Source organism: Urtica dioica, chromosome 10, assembly GCF_054948205.1.
Source record: "Urtica dioica subsp. dioica isolate 48M chromosome 10, U.dioica_male_clone48M_v1_H2, whole genome shotgun sequence".
Classification (NCBI taxonomy): domain Eukaryota; kingdom Viridiplantae; phylum Streptophyta; class Magnoliopsida; order Rosales; family Urticaceae; genus Urtica; species Urtica dioica.
In genome coordinates, this window is record NC_142765.1 from 1,711,640 (window position 1) to 1,732,140 (window position 20,501).

At 34.6% G+C, this 20,501-nt stretch overlaps 2 protein-coding genes across 4 annotated transcripts; both read right to left on the minus strand.

Annotated features, from left to right (window-relative positions):
• Positions 1 to 5,575: 5,575 nt before the first annotated feature.
• Positions 5,576 to 10,500, minus strand: LOC149382925 (Zinc finger (CCCH-type) family protein / RNA recognition motif (RRM)-containing protein). Of its 3 annotated transcripts, none has more exons than XM_089628383.1 (10): positions 10,050 to 10,500; positions 8,588 to 9,786; positions 8,312 to 8,488; positions 8,026 to 8,211; positions 7,829 to 7,923; positions 7,506 to 7,727; positions 7,253 to 7,403; positions 6,854 to 7,102; positions 6,566 to 6,664; positions 5,576 to 6,443 (listed from the first exon to the last, which is right to left on the minus strand). In XM_089628383.1, the coding sequence occupies exons 2-9, from the start codon at positions 9,448 to 9,450 to the stop codon at positions 6,589 to 6,591; spliced, it is 2,019 nt and encodes a 672-aa protein (XP_089484509.1). In that variant the 5' UTR covers positions 9,451 to 9,786; positions 10,050 to 10,500; the 3' UTR covers positions 5,576 to 6,443; positions 6,566 to 6,588. The 3 variants fall into 3 exon arrangements, with proteins under 3 accessions (XP_089484509.1, XP_089484507.1, XP_089484508.1); XM_089628381.1 differs by having other exon boundaries at positions 7,497 to 7,727; XM_089628382.1 differs by having other exon boundaries at positions 7,497 to 7,727; positions 8,032 to 8,211; positions 10,050 to 10,499.
• A 4,857-nt stretch (positions 10,501 to 15,357) lies between these two features.
• On the minus strand, positions 15,358 to 17,020 carry LOC149382926 (uncharacterized). The gene is made up of 2 exons (XM_089629262.1): positions 16,320 to 17,020; positions 15,358 to 16,057 (listed from the first exon to the last, which is right to left on the minus strand). Exons 1-2 carry the CDS (start codon positions 16,435 to 16,437, stop codon positions 15,798 to 15,800), a joined length of 378 nt encoding a protein of 125 aa, XP_089485388.1. The 5' UTR covers positions 16,438 to 17,020; the 3' UTR covers positions 15,358 to 15,797.
• Between the last annotated feature and the right edge of the window lie 3,481 nt (positions 17,021 to 20,501).

Consider the following 20,501-nt stretch of genomic DNA (forward strand, 5'->3'; position numbering starts at 1 on the left):
GAACACGACGAGATTGTGCTATACACCTCTTAACAATTTGCCTCTATGAACCAAGACGACCTCAAAGTACATTCGATTCTGGTTTCAACGGTGTCATCCGAGTCCGCATTTAGTAGTTTGAGTTGCATCATTAACGATCAAAGGTAGAGCTTGAAATCCGAAATGGTCGAGGCACTCACCGTTTACAAAGATTGGTGTAAACATGAACAACGTTCTCAAGAAACATTTGTGAACATTGATCTTGTTGATAATTTTGATATAAATTTTCAAAACATGACTATTAATGAAATGTAGTCTTATTGTAATGTTTTACTCATAATCTCGTTGTAATATTTTAACTTAAAAAAAAGTTATTAATAAAGATGAAATTTATTTTGCATATTAGTACTTTCTTTTAGAATTTTAACACTTTAATCCTTTTCATTTACCATTCAAATCTGATTTTTTTTTTTTATTATTTAATGAAAATTAACGAAAAGGCTAATTTTTATTAAACCTAACGAAAATTTCACTTTCATTAAGCAATGGAATACACTAAATTGTCTAACAGAAATGCAACTTCTAATAAGTAATAATAAGAGGTGGAAGACACTTTATTCGAAATGAAATTTCCATGAGCTTTCAAATGTCGGGATGAGCCATGGCTATATTCTTTTTTCGTCAAAAGTGTCGTGGCTATAAATAGTTGGTTGTGAATATAGTATATTAGAAAACACGTTATAAATGTTTGAAAAATTAAATATATATTTATAAACTCAGGGTCCTTTATTTCTCCAATAAATATACAATCTCATTTGTTTCACAACTCATAGAATCTTAGCAGTACCAATGTCCATGTAATTGATTCGACCAAAGAATAAAATTAAAGTATGTAAAAATAAAATAAAACAAAGCATCCAAATATCTAAGACTAACAATAGTCCTTGACTTTATTCAAGTTTCATTGACTTTCTAAAACGAATTTCGGAACCACATGTAGATCGTCCCCGTAAGCCATAAATTAGGTTCCTACGTATATTCTTAAACATTAATTTGGTTTTACTAGCTTTCACGTGAAATAAGAGAGCACATTTTCTAGTGCGTATTACTCGCACACTTCATTTATATTCAAATATATATATATATATATATATATATATATATATATATATATATATATATATATATATATAACTTGTATGATTAGGTTAAGATAAATATAAGAGATGCATAAATAATGGAAAGCGAAACATCATGATCATGTACTTAATCAGCATTCGTATTATTCCCCCACAATTATATAGGCCACTACATAATTTTTCAAACATATTATAATTAGCAATCACAACAACTCGTATTGATGAACCCATCCAAAGATTATTAATTTTTCAAACACTATCTATCACTGAAATTGACCTGATTTCTATCTTTCTTTTCCTTCGGCTATAATGTAGAACCCCAATTCAATTTAACCATAAATTTAATTTGTTAATAGAGCAAAAGATGTAGTTGGTCAATAGCTTGGACAACATCCATTTCTATATTTTTAGTCACCAACGTCATTATTGCAATTTTTTTTTGCGATATATGATTAACCTTTTACCGTATTGATTGGCAAGCCAAACGCTAAAATCTACATATATTGATCAAATGAATGGAATTAAAATAGTCATAAACAAGAAGTAGTACAATTCAATTATATAGCGAAAAAAAAGGCTGCAAAATTATTTTATATACCGAAAAAATGATGTTTGTATAATAATGGCTGCAAAATTATTTTACATTATTGGGAAAACGATTTTTCCTCACACATGTACATGTCAAGAGATTGGTGTGATGAGTAGCCCAATTTGAATCCAGGTTCTGAGTTTTTTTTTCAACTCCCTTCTCTTGAGCCAAAATAAAAGACATTCAACTTCAGAAAGTATATAAGGTTCAACTCGAATCTCAATCGATGCAATGAAGAGTATTACTTTGCATAAAGGTCTTCGAAGATCGCATCGACACGAGTGTGATTAGGCAACTAAACATGTCCATCCGATATAAGTCGACGCTTGATCTTCTTGACCTTCAACATAAATTTGTTCATGGAAAGAGATCTTTTCTTCGTAGAAGATAGTTCACCTTTTGAGTTGTTTGATGCAAGACTTCGTAAGACTTTGTCTGAACGTTCAAGTAGTGTTGAAGCGTTGACTAAATCTTGCTTTGACTCTTCACATGTGATCATACGTACAAGTGATCAAATTTTCAGATATGGTAGAAAGAAATCGATCTTGACTCTCCGATTCTTCGAACTCTACTTTTGACTAGCATTCCACGTTTTCTTATAAAAATTAGATAGAAAACGAGTAAGTTTTGACGATCATGAGATAAAAGATTAAAGATACATCTGAGTGGACCGGAAGACTCGAAAAGTATCCTTTAACAAAAAATAGAAGAAACAAACTTCTATTTTTTTTAATTAAATTTTGTTTAATATTGGATTACTATAACCTTGTTAATTGATATATGTGTTTTTACGCGTTAAACTCCTATTTTTCGGCTTAAATTTAGCGAGTTCTCAAGTGTTTTTAATGGTTTTAGTGTGTTTATGAGGATTTATAGGTTTAAAAGAGTAAAAGAGCCTCTATAAGCTCTTTGGAGTCATTTTTAGGCAAAACGAAGCAATCGGGAATCGAAACGGGTAAAAACGAAGCACGAGAAGCGAAGGGACAAAAATAAGAGCCTCCGTGCGTCGTGCAGAGCATTCAGACAATCCCAGAGCGTTACGTGTGTTTCGTGGGGAAGTAAAAATTCTACCTCGCGGCGTGAGCCTCTCTTCGCACGCCGCGAGGTGTCGTCCAAATGTCGCCGAAAGTTCCATAAAGATATGTGCGCTCTGCGCACTTCTTAAAAGTTTCGAAGCGCGCCGCAAGCCTTCCTCTGCGCGCCGCAACCCTTCATCTGAGCGCCGCGAGCCCCTTTCTACGCGTTGTTTGAATCGTTTTGAGCTGTCGGATCAGTTTTAACGATCCAGATCACTCTGAAAATCAGGAGGAAACCTATATAATCAATTGGTGTGACCTATAAACACACTTTAGCTTTTATTTTAGTTTTTCTTAGATTGTTTGGCTAGTTGGGAGAGAAGAGGAAACCAGAGAAGAAGATGACCGTTCGCTCGATTAACAACCGCGAATTCAACATTTTTTCTTTCTTAGCACTATCCTTGGAATTCAGGTTTATGTTTATTTATTATGGTTTTCATGGATTGCTTTTGTTTATTTTGTTTTTCTTTTACTCCTGTCGCCATAAACTAATCCCCTTAAGGGTGATGGTGTAGCGAGTCTTGAACATGGTTATTGATTCAAATTCACTTTATTTAGGTATTTATTCGTTCTATATTGCTTTGCTTAATTCAATTTTGTTCTTAATGCTTGAATGTGACTAGCTAACTCGTTCATGATTTTTATATTGACTTGATCCTTGAGAAAGATTAGGTTGATTGTGTTTTTAAATTGAATTATTGTAATACATTACTATACTAGAGATAACTAGGTTGCTACTGAGTCGTTTAAGCGTTCTTGTGTTTAATGTTTGCCTTGGTTTTAGTAATTGATATCGAGAGATAAAATTTCAGCATAGGTTTAGGTTATAAGATGCTCGAGAGATATTTAGTGATATTATTATTGTGAACGTGACTAGCAAAGTATAAATGTTTAAATCGTGCGTTATTTCTGTGAATCCAAATCATCGAATAGATTTGTGAAATCAGAGTTCTTACCTTCGCACAGCCGTAAAACCATTTCTTTTTGCTTCCTTTATTTCTTGTTTAAATTAGTGATAATCCTTCTTCTCTATCTTTTAAGTTCAATTCAGTCTAGTTAATTAAATCGCTAATTAAGCTTAGTCCTCGTGAGTTCGACATCCGTAATTACTATTCTATATTACTTGGATGATATGTTCACTTGTGTGTGCGAAAATATCGCAACATTAATCAACCATGATTTAAATATTTCAAAACAAACATATTCCAATCTCGGCCACTAAACAACTAACATAAAACAATTAATTCATATAATATATAACCCTCAAAAGAATGACGAAATAAAATTAAGCTCGCGATGGAAGATTAATTGTGCAAGCCAAAACAAAATATAGATGTGTAAGGGTGTAATTCATGAAGAAGAAGAAAAAAAAATCAAACACTTGATTTAGATGTGGACTCGACATCCTCTGTATATCTTCAGTAATTTATATTTGTCTTCCCTAATTACTATCAATTTATAAAAGATTTTGTAGTATATTAAACAGTTAAAATTGTGACTTTTTAGGGTTAATTTAAACGTGTCAACTGACTTAGACCATGGAATTTTTTTAAGATGGAATAACAAATATTCATATCTTTGAATTAATTTTTATTGATGTAGATAAATATTTAAGTTACACCGCTATCATACAAATATTCAAATTCCAAAACATAAGAACATTCTACTTGATTTTACTAACCATTTTTCACATTATTTTAACACAAATTAAAAAAATATATATGTATATGCGAGATGAAGATTAACTGCAAAAAAAGTTAATACACATTAATTTCTAAATGACAGCTCAACACTTCAACTAGATAATCACAATTCTGACCTATTTATATAAGACAAATAAAAAAAAAATTACTTGTCAAGTTCATGTATGATTGCATGACTGCGAAATAAATATATTTGGAAAATAATTTTTTTTAATTCAAAACAGGGATTTATCATTGTCATTAGTTTTTTTTCGTAGAAGTTTCAAAGCTATCATTAAGGCTGTTATTAATGCGATTCATATTTGCCAATCACTATTTATTTTTTTTCTTCTGAAAATCGTGGCCGATATAAACAAGTTCTTAATAGTTAAATCCCACAAAGGACTTGTCATCCACCGACTCACCGAGGCCGTTAAAATCAAAATTTCCCATTTTTACATTTTACCTTTTTATTCACAAACTCCGAAGCAAACAGTTAATAATTAAAAACAGCAACTGTGGTCAATTTTCCATTTTAATTTTATTTAAATGTCACACATTCACTCACAAGCAGCCTTTCAGAGCCCCCAAAGATTCTCTTCATTTCATTCATCCGTGCAATTTTGTCATACGTGCGAGCATCACCATCAGCTTTTAGATTTTTGTACGTATACAGATTTGTATATATACATTATCATTCATCAATTCTTTTCCTTTAAATGAGTAATATATCTATTATATTAATATAGACATAGGCGTCACCACATGGGTGTGTGGGTCCCACAAAAAACCTGGCTGGCATTTTAATGGAAAATGGGACCCACGTTGAAGCAGTGTCAGCAACACCCCACCATGTGATGCTCTGCATTGTGGGACCCACATTCAGCTTTAATATTTAATGTTTTATAATTATTATTTCTCCCCCAATTCCATTTTCACCTCCATGAATAGAAGAAAATAATATTAATAAAAGAAAAAAGATTCAGACTTTGTGTACCCTATCAATAATGCAACAAAAGAAATATGTGATTTGACACCAAGAGACTTATACTTTTTCTTTTTTCTTTTTTCTTTTTTCTTTTTTCTTACTTGAAATCACTAAGCAAATCAGAAGTAAAGGAGACAAATAATTAATAAAGAGAAAATCTCGTAAAATAAGTAAAGTTCTTTTTTGAATTAAAACTTTCTCCTTTTGTTCTGTTTTTTTTTTTTTTCTGAATACATCCTTGTTCCTAAACTCCTTTCTAATTGGTAACACCACTATAGAAAGGTTTCATTACCTTGTATGGCAATAAAAAACACTACAAAGTAACAAATAAATAAATACTAAACATATGTAACTACATATTTATATAGGAATATGTTTAGTAGTCGTAGTAGTTGTAGAAGCTTCCCTTATGTTTTTCTTCTCTGCCCAAAATGCCCTTGACGTGTTCCTTTGCAGTTTGAAGCCATACACAGCATTTGATTTCTTTTTTCTTTTTCTTTTTTCTTTCTTTTTCTGCTTCTTCTGTACAATAATCTGATATCATCTTGATTTTTTCTAAGAATAGGTCTAAAACAATATACTAAAAAACACTAAGATTATGAGGCCCCTTTTCAATCATGGGAAGCTTGGAATTACAACGTGTTACAAGCTAACATTTGTTTCTTTTTTCTTTGACAACTTTATATTCTAATATTTCCTTGTGCATTTTTTTTACCTGTGGTTTTGACTCAAAACTACATAAAATGGGAACATGACCATGATGATGATGATAAAAACCAAAATAGCAACAACAAAAAAAAGGAAATTGGCTGTGATGACCCCACTTCCTTTACTAGCTGTCTTCTTCACGTATGCAATTTGTATAGTATTATGGTATTGATTGATGATCATGATGGCTTTTGGTGATGGTAAAGATAAGTAGTGATTCTCTACAATATATATTTGTTTTTGGATTAGTTTTGGGGAGTTATTTATTTCTCAGTGATATTCCTGCATACATTGAAACAAAACAAAACCCCCCAAAAGAATTAGTATAATGAAATGAATACAAAATAAAAGATATTAAAAATTAAAATTAAAATTAAAATTTAAAAAAAAAAAAAAAAACTTACCCTAAAGATTAGGGAAGCTAAAGCTAAATTCCAACCGGGAACTTGGGACCACCGGCCGTGCCGGCATACATGCCTATGGCTCCATGGCCAGATGTGAACCTGAATTTGAAATAAACAAAATCAATTGAAAAATTAAAAACAAGAATTTAATTTTATGTTGTCACCACAAAGATGGTGACATATCTTTGCGTAGCTAAGATTTTGGATAAAAAGGGAATCCAAAGTAAAGGCCAATAGATTGGAAAGTCATTATTAGTTTACAAAAAAAAGTTAGTTTTTTTTTTTTACCTTGGCAATTGGCAATTGAAGGACTTGAAAGATGCCATGTCCAATGTGGGAGATGATGGAATAAGTGTGGTGGACATATTTATGTTGGAAATTGAGGGAGAAGAATTGGTTGGTGATAATGTGTGACCATTGGCTTCATTTGGCACAACCACATGATGGCCAGAGAAGGCATTCATGTGATTATTGTAATTTGCTTCACCGGATTTTGTTGGAGATGCAAATGGACTATCCGGAAGATTATGCTCCAAACTGAAAAAATTTAAAAAAAAGAGAAAGAACCCCATTTTGGAATCAAGTCTTGTTAATTATTAGTACTACTAAAGTATGAAAAAATAATGATAAAGTTGGAATCTTTACATCACAAATGTGATAATGGACAATAAAGCTTTATTATTATACCTTTCCAACAAGTCACCCATTTCATCATGAGAGCTCTCTTTATCATTGACATTCTCATCGCGGCTAGATGGAGACTCTCTCCCGCTCCCCACGGACGCCGGTGGATCGAGAGCAGTCACGGGGATCGGGGTCGGGCTCGAACAGTTTTGATCTGCGAACAAAGATCGAAATTTTTACATTCGACGATACTTACAAGGATTAATATAATAAAAAAAACAAAAAATGAATATAGAGAATTGAGTACTTGGGTTACCGAGCGAGATTTCAGAGCTGCTGAAAAAGTTGGCCGGCGATTGGGTCGGAGACTGAATGGGACTTCCGACAGACATTGCTCGGTGGTGATTCTTCTTCACATCTAGAAGCTGAAGACCCATAATCCTTCGGCTTTGAAACTCGAGAGCTTGCTGAAACTCGGCTTGCTCTTCCAATTTCCTTCTCCACAACATGTCTTGAGAGTTGTAGTACATCCTACTTCCTAAAAGCACCCAAAAAAACAAAACCCATCAATCACAGGTTCAGAATGACTTAAAAGACTAGAACTTTTGTCATGTTAGGTACTAGCAAAACTAAACTAACCTAGTTGGAGATCAAATGGGTCTCTAGATTCCAATCCAGTGGGAGTTCCACAGGGAGAGAAATCCCCTCGCTCCACTTGTGCCTGTTGTTGCTTCCTGAAAAATAAGCAAACGCTTGAATCAATACTAAAAGTTTAGGTTTTTTTCCAAGGATATATATAATTAAGAAAGAAAAATAAATGAAAGAGAAAGAGTTGCCTGTACTTGTCCTGGACTTTTCCCTTCTCTTTGTAAGGCTTAACAAGCACTCTAGCATCGCACACAAAGTGAGGATTCCCTTTGGCCAAAATCAACTTCACAGTCTCTGAGTACACAAAAGTCACAAACCCAAACATCCTTTTTTGCTGGTATGGAATTCTCACATCTTGAACCGGTCCATAAATACTTCAAAAACATTTATATATATACAATAAAAAAACATCAACATTATAACTCACCAAAATCAAAATAACCCATGTAACTAAAATTAAATTCAATTATTTACCTGAAATAGTTCGACACATCTTCTTCTCTGAAAGTGCTGTCAGCCGGGAAAGTCAAGTAGATCTGCCTAGAAGCCGGATTTACACAACCATTCAACGCAAATTCATTTCTCTCCAAACGAGTCCTTCCAAATTTGTGCAAATCTTCACTACCCATCATAAAAGCCGTCGCAGCAGCCCTAGTAAAACAATCAAAAATCCACAAAGCTTCAATCTTTGTCACAAAAAAAACACTAAAGACTCGAACTTTACTTTATAAAAAAAAAAAAAGGTCAAACCTTTGAGACTCATTTTGTTGCTGCTGCTGAAGAAGAAAGTTCATGCACTTTGGAGAGTACGGAAACGAATCAGCCACTGACGAAACCAGTCTCTGCGCTTGAACGGACTTGGATCTCAGAAGCTCGTGGTGACAGTGATTATGATGATGATGGTCATTGCTTGAAAACTCATCGCCATGCAGAAACCTACAAGCCGTACCGTTTTTGCAAAACCCTCTAGCGTAGTAGAGACAAGGCTTCCATCCGAAGCCACCGGAGTTCGGATCCTCTGCGGAGAGGCACATGTCGCTCACCGATGAGCTCCGGCGATGGACCGTCGACGGAGAGCTCGGCCAGAACATATCGCCGGTGTCTTGGTGGGCGAAGAATAAATTGTTACTACTGTCCGGGGACGAGTTTTCGTTGAGGAAAGAGAGCTGGTCTTGGACTAGAAACTCGTCCATGGTGTTTCCACTGTTTTGTCGGTAAAAGGGTAGAGAAGAAGAGCTGAGAGAGTTTGAGGACGTTGAAGAGGAAGAGGAAGAAGAAGAAGGGTTTTCGTGAGATGGGTTTGTGATGGTTATTGAGAGACGATGAGAGTTATTAGAGTTTTGGCGTGAAATGGATATTGGGTTTGAGGAGCAAAAAGGAGAAGGAGAAGAGAGCGTTGAAGAAGGAGAGTTCGTTGAGGAAGGAAGTCCCAAGTCTTTCCTTGCCTTGAGGATCACTGATTGGACTAGGGTTTCTGGTCCGAAAGCCAGCCTTATCATCTCTTTCTCGCCATGGTCTTGGATCAGAAGGAGACCCATGATCTTAGAGGCGTTTTCAGGGTCAAAGCTTTGGATTCTTGAGTAAACAACCCTAGTCGCTTCATAAGAATCCATGGCTTCGTCTTTTTGATTTGTTGTTTTTGGGCGTTTTCTTTTCTCTAGTCTAGTAGTAGAAGAAGAATACTAGAGCTAGAAGAGGAGGTAATAAAGTTGTAATCTTTTGAGTTTTGACACATAACTCATAAGAGAGAGTTAAATTTTTTCTTTTTCTCAACAGCAAAAGAATGGAACTTTTTTTTTTTTTTTTTTACCTACCAAACCCAAGTAGGAGTAGTGATGAGTGGAGAGGCTAAAAGTAGTAGAGCTAGTAATAGTAATAGCAGTGACCAGTGAGTAGTGATTCTCTCTCTTTCTTTCTTTCTATAATTCTCTTTTTTGCTCGTAATATTCCTGCAACCCAAGAAAAAGAAAGGTAAAGAGAAAAAGAAAGTTGATTGAGAGAGAGAGAGTTTTTTTAATATATATATGTGTGAGAGAAAGTATAGTGTTCTCGTGTGGTTGTTGATTGATTAAAAAGGGAAGAGAGGAAAGGAAACACTTGAACAAATAATACAAATTAAAAATTAAATCAAAATGGAAATAACAAGAAAGACGAAACCTTTACCATCATTTTCTCTTTACTCAGAACTGTGATTCAAAAAAGTACGGCTTACCATGAAATATGGAGTGTATTTATTTTGCTGCCTTTCTCTCTCTCCCCTCTAATAATTCTCTCGCTCTCTCCTCTAATAATTTTAGCTCAAACTTCAAGCACTGTAAATGCAGTCAAAGTCTAAATATTTTTTTACTAGAAAAGCCAAACCACCGCCTCATATTCTCAGTATGCTGTTAATAGCAATGCGCAGAGAAAAGAAGAAAGAAAAGAAGCAATAAAATCCATCACTTGCCCATAATTAAATTCACTGCCAATGAAGAGCAGAAAAAGCTCTCTACTCTAGTAAACCCTCTACGTATATAACTATATATTTATCCCTTTTTCGCACTCTTAAAAGACTCCAACAGTCAACTTAATTATTACACTTTCTCTCTCCTGAGACCCAGAGAGATAGAGAGAGTTTTGTTTTTGTGTTTGTGTTTGTGTTTGTGTGTTGGTATTTTTTGAGCCGATCCAGATCTATGCTTCAAATACTGCACGGTCTCTTGCTTCTAATCTCTGACACCACTCACTCTCTCTCTCTCTCCCCCAAAGACATTTGCTACAACTTACAAACAAGCAAGACTATTTGACCGGATTTGCTAGCTGAAATAAGTGTTTTGCACGCGCCAATTAGGACCCTCGTGTCATCTGTGGGGCCCAGTAGACAAGGAGGGTTTTGTTTCCATTGGTGTGTGGAATACACGCTCCATTAGTTGTCGTTTGTTTATCCCCGTTGTGTAGTGGGTCTGTGGGTTAGTCAATGCCTCTCTTCTCTAGTATTATGACCATATTAGGCTAAAATAATCACATTATCATAATTATGGTAGACACTCTCTCACGTATGCGACTAAGTGTTTAATAATAGTTTTTTTTTTTTTTTAGTAATTTTTAATGTAGTTGTTAACTTCTTATGGGTTGGAATTGGATAATTGTTGTTTTGTCAATTTCATGTTCGTTTGGTTTAAAAATTAAAATCTTGATCTATTTTTTCCATCATTGAAGCAATGTTCCGTGGCGAGCTTATCTACATATTAATTTGTATTATTGATTAGGGAAGATTATTATAGAAAAATGAAATAATTAGAAAGAGCACTCTTTTCTAAAAGGATTGGTTTCTTTCCCTGTACCAAGACCTTTTTTATTTTCATTTTGGGTAAATATTTATTCATTTATATTTTAAAAATAATAATAACATACTTTACAACTCTTGTTGTTTACTATTTTGTAAGAGCGGTCATTTATAAATTTAAGTTTTCATAAATAGTCAATGTTTCGTTTATTTTGTAAAATAGTCATTTACCAAAATAAATATAATATGAAACCCACTTTCTCTCACCGTTCAAAGAGATTTTGTTCTCGAAATCCCACCATCAATATCGAATCTATAAAAACCAAGACCTATTGCTGCTTCTCAGACACCACGAAGAATACCTTGCATAGATCTTCGACGCGAAGAACACCATTAACAATACCTTGCATAAATCACTTGAAGTTCAAAGAAGGAGAATCGAACATAAATGTTAATTTCAGTAAATAATGGCTCATTTCAATAAATAACGAATATTATTAAGTCAAATTAACTGAAATAAACAACAAAGTTAAGAATACCCTGCACATATCTGTTGGAAAAAACATATTGGTATCAGACACGAATAATCGCTCTGATACCACTTGTAGGTGATTTGCTCACCTTAATAACCATATAAGTTGCAGAAGGTTGGTATCAGACACGAATAATCGCTCTGATACCACTTGTAGGTGATTTGTTCACCTTAATAACCATATAAGTTGCGGAATTAATTGATTACACTAACAAGAGCTAATTAATTTTATGGTTATCTAACAAGATATAGATGCACTTATTAATTAATTTATGAAAGCATTCAAACATGTCAAGCAACCGATAAGAACAAAGAATAAAGTTCATAGAAAACTTACGGGTTGGACTCACGAACTGAAACTTCAAACTTTCACAATCCGTCTTCAAAACGCCTAGAGCTCATTCTTCAAGCTTTCAGATCCTCGTACTCCTTTTAATGACATCGTAGTCTTTCGAGACGTAATCTCCAAACGAATAAAGAAAGACGGTGTGGGACCACATTCTATAATCTCACTCATCTATAAACAATGTCGTTTCAAGATTTCACTCTTATTTTTCTAAGAACGGGATTGAGTAATTCCAAGGGGAGAGAGAGAAAGAGAGAGAGAGATAGAGATAGAGAGAGAGAGCGCGCGGCCAACACAGAGGGATGGGCGAATTTTTGCTCTTTCAAAAATCTTATTTTTCTCTTCTCATGAACCATTATTTATAGTAATGCAATGAGATATTCATGGTAACTATCAGAATATATTATTATTTCATTTTATTGTGTTCACGTTATGGATTTAATTCAGCACATTTGATCCCATCTCATGAATCCTACTTTATCTCTTAGCCATCAGATCAATATCTATTAGATTTTATTTTCTGTTTAAATAAAGAATATTTATTACTGAGATAATAAAGGAAATAAGATATATTCTCTCTAGATATTCACGAGAAAGAATAAATGACAATATCTTATTTTATTTTAAATATTATTCCATCCTTAATTTAAACAACTAAAGCGAAAATATTGTTAATACCAATAAATAGAAAACGAATTTTATGGCACACGGCCAAGTGGATTTGCGCGACTTCCTAGTTGCCAATTTCAAAAATTCGACTTTCGCATGTTGCAAGGCTCAATTGCTTTAAATCCAATTTATTATTTATTTTACTTGGTCCAACAATAAATAAATAATGGATTAATTGGTTATTTACTTGATCAAACAATAAATAAACAATTCTACTATAAATACTTTAACAATTCAGCAAATACCAACTTTCTGAATTTAATGTTGTCAATCACCATTACAGCTTGTGAGATCTATAATAATGAAACTCATTATTATTAGAGGTTCTTTATTCGCCTTATTGAAGCCGAATCAAGGACTATAGACATAGTAATAAAAGCTTAACAAATCTGATAGAAAGACGAAAAAGTCATTTCTCTTTTTCACATCGATCTGTCTAATCTTGGTCAGACTCCACCTAGGTACACCAATACTGAACTCTCCTTTATACTATAATTATATTTACTTATCGTGACGACTGACGAGTGTCCAATGATCTAGTCAGTACGCGATCAAGATCCTCAAAGTTCAACGCGTATCGAGAAAGGTCAATTTATCCGTTATACTTTTCTTGATACTTATATACCCTAAGCACTGTTACTTCTCCATCGAAAGATTCTTCAGAACGTTCATACTTCGGAAGTGCCGGTAATCTATCGATTCTGGAATCAACCATTAGTCGAGTGAACAATGACCTTCTTTCAGGAAAGCTGGATTCCGTATCTGTCAACCACTTCCCACTCAAATTATGCTATGAAACTCCCAAGACATAAGTTGTGATTAGCATGATAGTAGCTTTTTAGAGAATGAGTCAAAGAGCGCGGTAACATGATCCAGTGTCCATGATCACTTCGAGATTTAGATCAAGTCTCTCTGTGACCATCATAGCAACCTCGGTTAGTGTGTCGTAACGGTACCTAAATGACACATCTACAACCAAAGCTTGTCTGGGCCGTGCACTTACCACAAGTGCATAATGCTCGCACGTCGTGATCAACCTTCACTAGTGTTCCACATATATGACTTTAGATACAGCTATCCAGGCGTGTATCAGTCATCGACCACGTCTTAGCTTACCGTTCGAACTCAGGTGCCCAACACATGACTCAATTTAATACGGAGGCTACAAATGATAGTTGTTATTGATCCTGATATTCAGAGCTCAACCCACTTATCATATGATGCTAATAAAGTAAACCATTATTCTATTTAGTAATCATTTATGATTTATTCATTATCTCTCGTGGGCAAGAATTCCTAACAATATCTTCGACGGGGAGAACACCATTGATTATCCCTAAATAACTGCTAATCAATTATACATTCTAAAAAATAAAAAAACTTATTTTTCAAGAAATTTTTTTGGACGTGGTCAAGGTTATAATTGGGATGGAAAATGTTGGTGGGATTGCCACATAAGCAAAAATGATTATTTTTCAAAGTTTTCTAAAAGTTGGCTCTTTTACGACTATACCGTTTGAAGTGGCATAGTTGATTATATTTTTCTTTTTTTTAAGGCAATTTTTTTAGGGAGAGTTAATTATAAAGCTTATTTAAACCCTTTACTTTAAATTTCTAATCGAACTATCTAAAAATTAAGAATATAGTTCAAATTAAAGCAATGCATGTGTCATGCTATAAAGACGTTGATATATAAGTATCAATATATGAGTGTCAATAGACTAAACTTTAGGGCCTTAAATCCATCATAATGAACTCGATCATGACCTCTTAAAATGAGTGTCAATATATGAGTATACATTATAATAATTACCTAAATTACTATACAATTTTTTCTATGGTAGTCAATTTGTAAATTTTGGTTATTTATGAAAGTGCATATGGTTTAAATATATATATATATATATAAGTATTCAAATAAAGTTAAAAAAAAAAACAAGTTATGCCGTGTATACAGTATCACGTCACATATGACAAGATACCGTACAAATACTAAAATATATCATGTAATCTGCAGTATGGTTGGAGAATTTTATGCACCAAATTTGACGTTATGCCGTTTGATTGGAGATGACCTTATAATCAAATATATTTCTTAACATTTTAATGTCTAGCGCAAATAATTATGATATTCTATTTTTTATGCTAATTATATAGTTGCCATTGGTATTTGGCATGAAAAATTAGTCTCAACACTTGACAAATGAGAAACATAATATTACATATATCTCATTTAGTCACTAATTTTTTTTTTTTTTTTTATCTAATATAATTCTCATCTCCCAAGCACATGATTAGGGGTCACTCGTGGTCATGTCCCACAAGGTTTATGCTTCACTTTACATGGGGCTTTTGCTAATTCCATATAAAATAATTATCATTGTTTGTGATGATGGTTTGTGTCTTTGCGAAACTATAATACCTAAATATGCAAGTGAGAGAGAAAAGGGAGAGTGTGGTTTGGTGCTTTTGATGGTAGAAAATTACAAAAGATGTGGGGATTTGCACAGGATGGCAGATCATGGCTATTGGCTTTTATTTAATTTTAATTTTTTTTTCCTTTTCCACTTGTCGTTTTTCCTACATGTCCCACAAAATAAATAAATAAATAGTGACCAAATCTCAACCTTTAAATATATATTTTATTTTGAATTAATGACATTTTTAGTCCCTGGACTATGTAGTGTGTAACAACTTGGTCCTTCGGCGAAAAAAGCTGTAGCATCGATACCTGGTGAATGTGAGAAAATCACGATTGATCCTTCTGTCAAATTTTCCGTCTATTTAGACAGAAATGTGCTGACGTGGCAGGGTAGTTACCATTTTGCCCATGTTTTAATGGTTTTCCTCTTCTTTTTATATGTTTTCCCTCTTTCTAATTGTTTGGTTTAGTCATTAACGTGTTTGAATTGAACCAGACACAGTGTGCCATTTTCATGGAGATCTAAAGTCTAAACAATGAGATCATATTCGAAATCAAAACTCAGAACAACCTGGAATTATATATCTCAAACAAGAATAAAAATATCCTCAAGCTTAAAATCAAACTCAGATCATCCAATTGTATATGATCTCCAATTCGATGATAAACTCTATAATTCAGAAACTAAATTTCCCTAAAAAAAAAAAAAAGTTTAAGAAACTGGAATCAGTATTTCCCTCTCAAAGAATGCCACTTCAATTTCAGTTGAAACCACAAGGGAGGCGATCCGAGGACGCCTCTGTTCAGCCTCGGATCGAAAACATCGAAGTTTGCTTTCCTCAGCCCGTCCAGCGCCGCCTGCGCCGCCACCGCCGGCAACAAAACCGGGCGAGCCTCCGCCGGAACCGTCGGCCTGGAGAGCGAATCGTTGTCTTCTTCCACAACTTTCTCAAGCTTCTTGTATGCATACAAGGGAAGTTTTGACCCTATAATCCAAACACATCACAGCAACAAAGTTTAGATCTTCATGATTAGCTAGAACATGAACACAAAATACAAACTCCTCACCGAAATCAGACACAATAAATCAAAACCACAAACTTTGTTCATGGTTTCAAATTCTTCAAGTATTTTCATATCAGCTCAATAATTTATTATAACTCACAATAAACAACAAAATCACAAATCCCTAACCCTAACTCCTCAAAACGCATACCAAACAACAAAATTACCAAAAAAAATTAGTACCTGGAAGACAACAGGTCCTGAAGCAATTCCGGCCACAACCTCCGACTTTCGGCTCGTCGGAGTCGTCCTTCTGGTAGTTCGACACGACGGTCGGAACTCGCTTGATTCTGAGCATCATCTTATCGGCTGTTATAACACGACCTCTTGAACGGAGAAGGAAAGGAGGCGAGGAAGGAGAAGGGAAAGAGAGAAGAAACAGTGAGTGGATTGTAGATCGGAGAAGGAAGAGAAATCAGGAGTCGCCGAGGCCGCCGCCGGCGAGAAAGAGGAGGTCGGAGGGAGAACCGCCTTCGGAGGGAAGAGCGCTGCGGCCGCCGTGAGGGGAGGGGATACAGGTCAAGACTACTGAGCCTTTGCGACGGAGAATTGACCGGACATGAATCGGAAGAGACCGCGAATCTCCGTGTATAGCCGTGATGTCCACAACTTGACTCTCCTGGGCTTTACCCCCAAATTTAATCAACAAAAACACTTTGGATTCGATTGGATTGGATTTTGAGAGATAAAAGGTCGGAGCTTTAGGGCTTTTTGCAGGGATTGGTTTTGGGGACTTGTTGATTATTTCTGGTTGAATGAGATTAGGGATTTCTTTGGAGTGTGTTCGCCGGGGAACCTCGTCCGGTCCTCTGTTAGCGACGTCCTGGAAGTGAATTTAGTGAGAGGTGCGAATGAAGATATTTGGGCTAAGCCCAGGACAGTCCGCTCCGGAAAAAAAAAAGAGGAGACGTGGAAATTACTTAACTACCCTAGTCGATCAAGCCACGTCAGCACATTTCTGTCTAAATAGACGAAAAATTTGACAGAAGGATCAATCGTGATTTTATCACATTCACCAGGTATCGATGTTACAGCTTTTTTCGCCGAAGGACCAAGTTGTTACACACGACATAGTCCAGGGACTAAAAATGTCATTAATTCTTTTATTTTTCAGGAACACCCATTTAAATATATATTTTATTTTTCAGGAACACCCACTTCATATAAGGAGCGCCAATTACTTTTTTTTTTTTTTTTTTTTTCAATACTTTTTGCCCTATGACTTACCACTGCCACTTCTTTGTTGCTAATTTGAAATGCATTAGTTTTCTCATACACATAAGATTGCACAAGTTTGTGTATATGTTCGATCATGTATTCAAGCCAACAAATATAGGAATGTTACTTGTTGTAAGAAAAGTCCAAATATAGTGCGTATTGATGTTTGAAATATTCCACATGAATCTCATTCTATTTTTTACCACCAAATGTGACTATATACCAACTAGTATAGAGTCTTGAAAAAATGGGAGTGGGAAATTAAGCTTCCCATGAATAGTATATAATTCCTTTTTTTTTAATCAATATAAGTAAATAATTCATGAGGATTATGCCATATTTTATGCGTGCACTATATAGTGAATAGCTTCTTGTTGGTGTGAGAAACAAAAAGTTGTTGGGAAACATTTATAGTACTTGAAAATATTAATGAAAGGAATGGCCTTCATGATGTGGAGAGAGAGAGAGAGAGAGAGAGAGAGAGAGAGAGAGAGAGAGAGAGAGAGAGAGAGAGAGAGAGAGAGAGAGAGAGAGCTTTTTTTTTTTTTTTTTTTTTTTTATTGATTAAGAGAGAGAGAGAGCTTTTGGAGGAGCTAGATGAGAGAGGGATGAGACCCTTTTTCCACATGGGTCGTGGGTACCTCTTCATAATTATATCACTTAAGCTGTGTTTGTGTGTGTATATAAACACACACTAATAATTTATGTTCACACACGCCAACTAACTAACAATATTTTGAACAAAAGAAGAAGGAAAGAAATATTGCCACTACATATGGTATAGATCTTAGGGCATGTTTGGTATCTTTTTCCAAAAAATTATACTACTTTGTTTGGGTTATTTTTCTTGGGTTGTAATCACCATTCTACGGAATCCTGATTACTTCATTTTCATTCCTTACATATTGGAGAGAATGAGTCATTTCATTGTGTAATCAATTATTTTTCCAAATTTATCCCTTAATCATTAAATTAATAAATATAAATTATTCTTAAAAAAATTAAAAACTCTCCAATTTCAGAACACCAAACTCAGACACGTTAACGAATATTTTGTCAAAGAGATAAAGTTTTTAAGTCTTTTTTTTCTAATTTTTTGTAGAACAAATGTTATCAGACTCCATTGACGGGGTTTCTTAAACTTACGATCTGGTTTGATAGGGCTAAGATTAGTTAGGTATATTTGGCAATTGATTCCATTTTATTTTTAACTATTTAAAATTGTATAGCAAACAAAAACAAAACAAAAGAATACCCATTTTTATTATATTGCCATTCTTATTCTCATCCAATTTTATCTAAGTAACCAAGCATGCCCTTAGTAATCACTATTAGTCTACTTTGGAACCCATGACAGATATGGTGTGTCATGTCGCAGTTGTTCGAATTCCTTATGATCCGCAATTGAAACAAGTTCTTGCTAATGGTAAAAAAGGGGCTTTGAATGTGGGGGTTGTTCTTATTTTACCCGAAGGTTTTGAATTAGCCCCTCCCGATCGTATTTCCCCCGAGCTTAAAGAAAAGATGGGAAATCTGTCGTTTCAGAGGTATCGCCCCACTAAAAAAAATATTCTTGTGATAGGTCCTGTTCCTGGTCAAAAATAATCTTCATTGTGCCTTGAATTCCAAAAACTAATTTTTGGTATCGTAAAAAAAAAAAAAAAAAAAAAAAAAAAAGATTACGTACTTCACTGCAAGGCCGGTTTTTAGTATCTTCTTTTTGCATGTATTATGATGATACCTAAACCTTAATTTTGGCTCCAAAACTTTCCCTATTAGTTCAAAACATCCGTAATGACTACGTGGCTGTACCTGTACCTGTACTGTCCTATAACCCCAAAAAAATAATAAAATCTTGCGAAATAGGAACTATCAAATCTTCCTAAATAAGAACTATCATAACTATCAAATCTTTAATATAATTATCAATTCGGCTCTCTAGCTAGGAGCCTATGACTATGAGCAGTGACGATCTAGGTGGGGGCCAGGGTGGGCCAATGCCCCCCTCAATTTTTGAAAATTATTTTTTAACCCCAAATTTTTATATTTTTATAATTTTACCCCTAAATTTTATTAATAATTATGTTTTTGACCCAAATTTATAAGTTTTTTTTCAATAATGCCCCTCCTAAAAAATATTTCTCAAATTTGCCCCCCCTTGATTGAAATCCTGGATCCGTCACTGACTATGAGCGTATATATATATATATATATATATATATATATATATAAATAAAAAATAAAACCCTCTTATCTTCTATTGGTAATCAAAGCAATGCATTTTCGATCGGTTGGTAAACTTTATCAGTCTATTAATCGGTGTATTATGATTAAACCTGGCCTAGCGGGATCTCCCGCGCCTCCCGCTACCGCCCAACCCCGGACTCCCGTTAATTGGTCAAACGGGAGTCCCGTCCCGTTAAGTAATGGGACGGGACGGGAGTTTGCCTAACGGGAATTCGGGACCCCATTAGGCATAAAAAAAAATAAAAAAAATAAAAAATAAAAAAGTCGGTTTTAAATGAATTTAAATAAATAAATAGAGGGATGTAAGTGAAAGGAATTTAGATTAAGTGGGTATAAATGAAGATTTAAATGAAGTTCAATAATTATATACAAGGACTTAATTGAAAAGATTTTGAAGTAAATGGGTAGAAAAAATAATAAAAAAATGTGAAATTAAAAATGGGCCTCCTAAAAAACCTCACCGACCCCTAAAAAGGTGCGACGGCGAGGAAAAAGAGCACCCCTTTCCTCGTTAATTATTTGAAAATTTATCCCGGACAAGGGCCGGGATATCCCTTAGTTATACAAGTTAGTCTAACCATTTATGTTTACATTTGCGAAATCAACTTCAAAATCGTCAAGAATATCGAAGCACATGAATGTTTCTTGTGCTCGATTTCTATGTTGAATCCAATCTTTACCGCACGTCAATGCTTCGACCATCTCCGGTTTCAAGCTACATCTTCTATCGTCGATGATGCGGCCCGCGCTACTAAAAGCCGCCTCAGATGACACGGTTGAAACAGGGATGGTGAGGATGTCTTGTGCCATAGATGACAAGACCGAGAACCTCCTCGCATTCTGTCTCCACCAAACCAAGAGGTCGATGGCTTCGTCATCCGTCCTGACCTAATCGTTCCG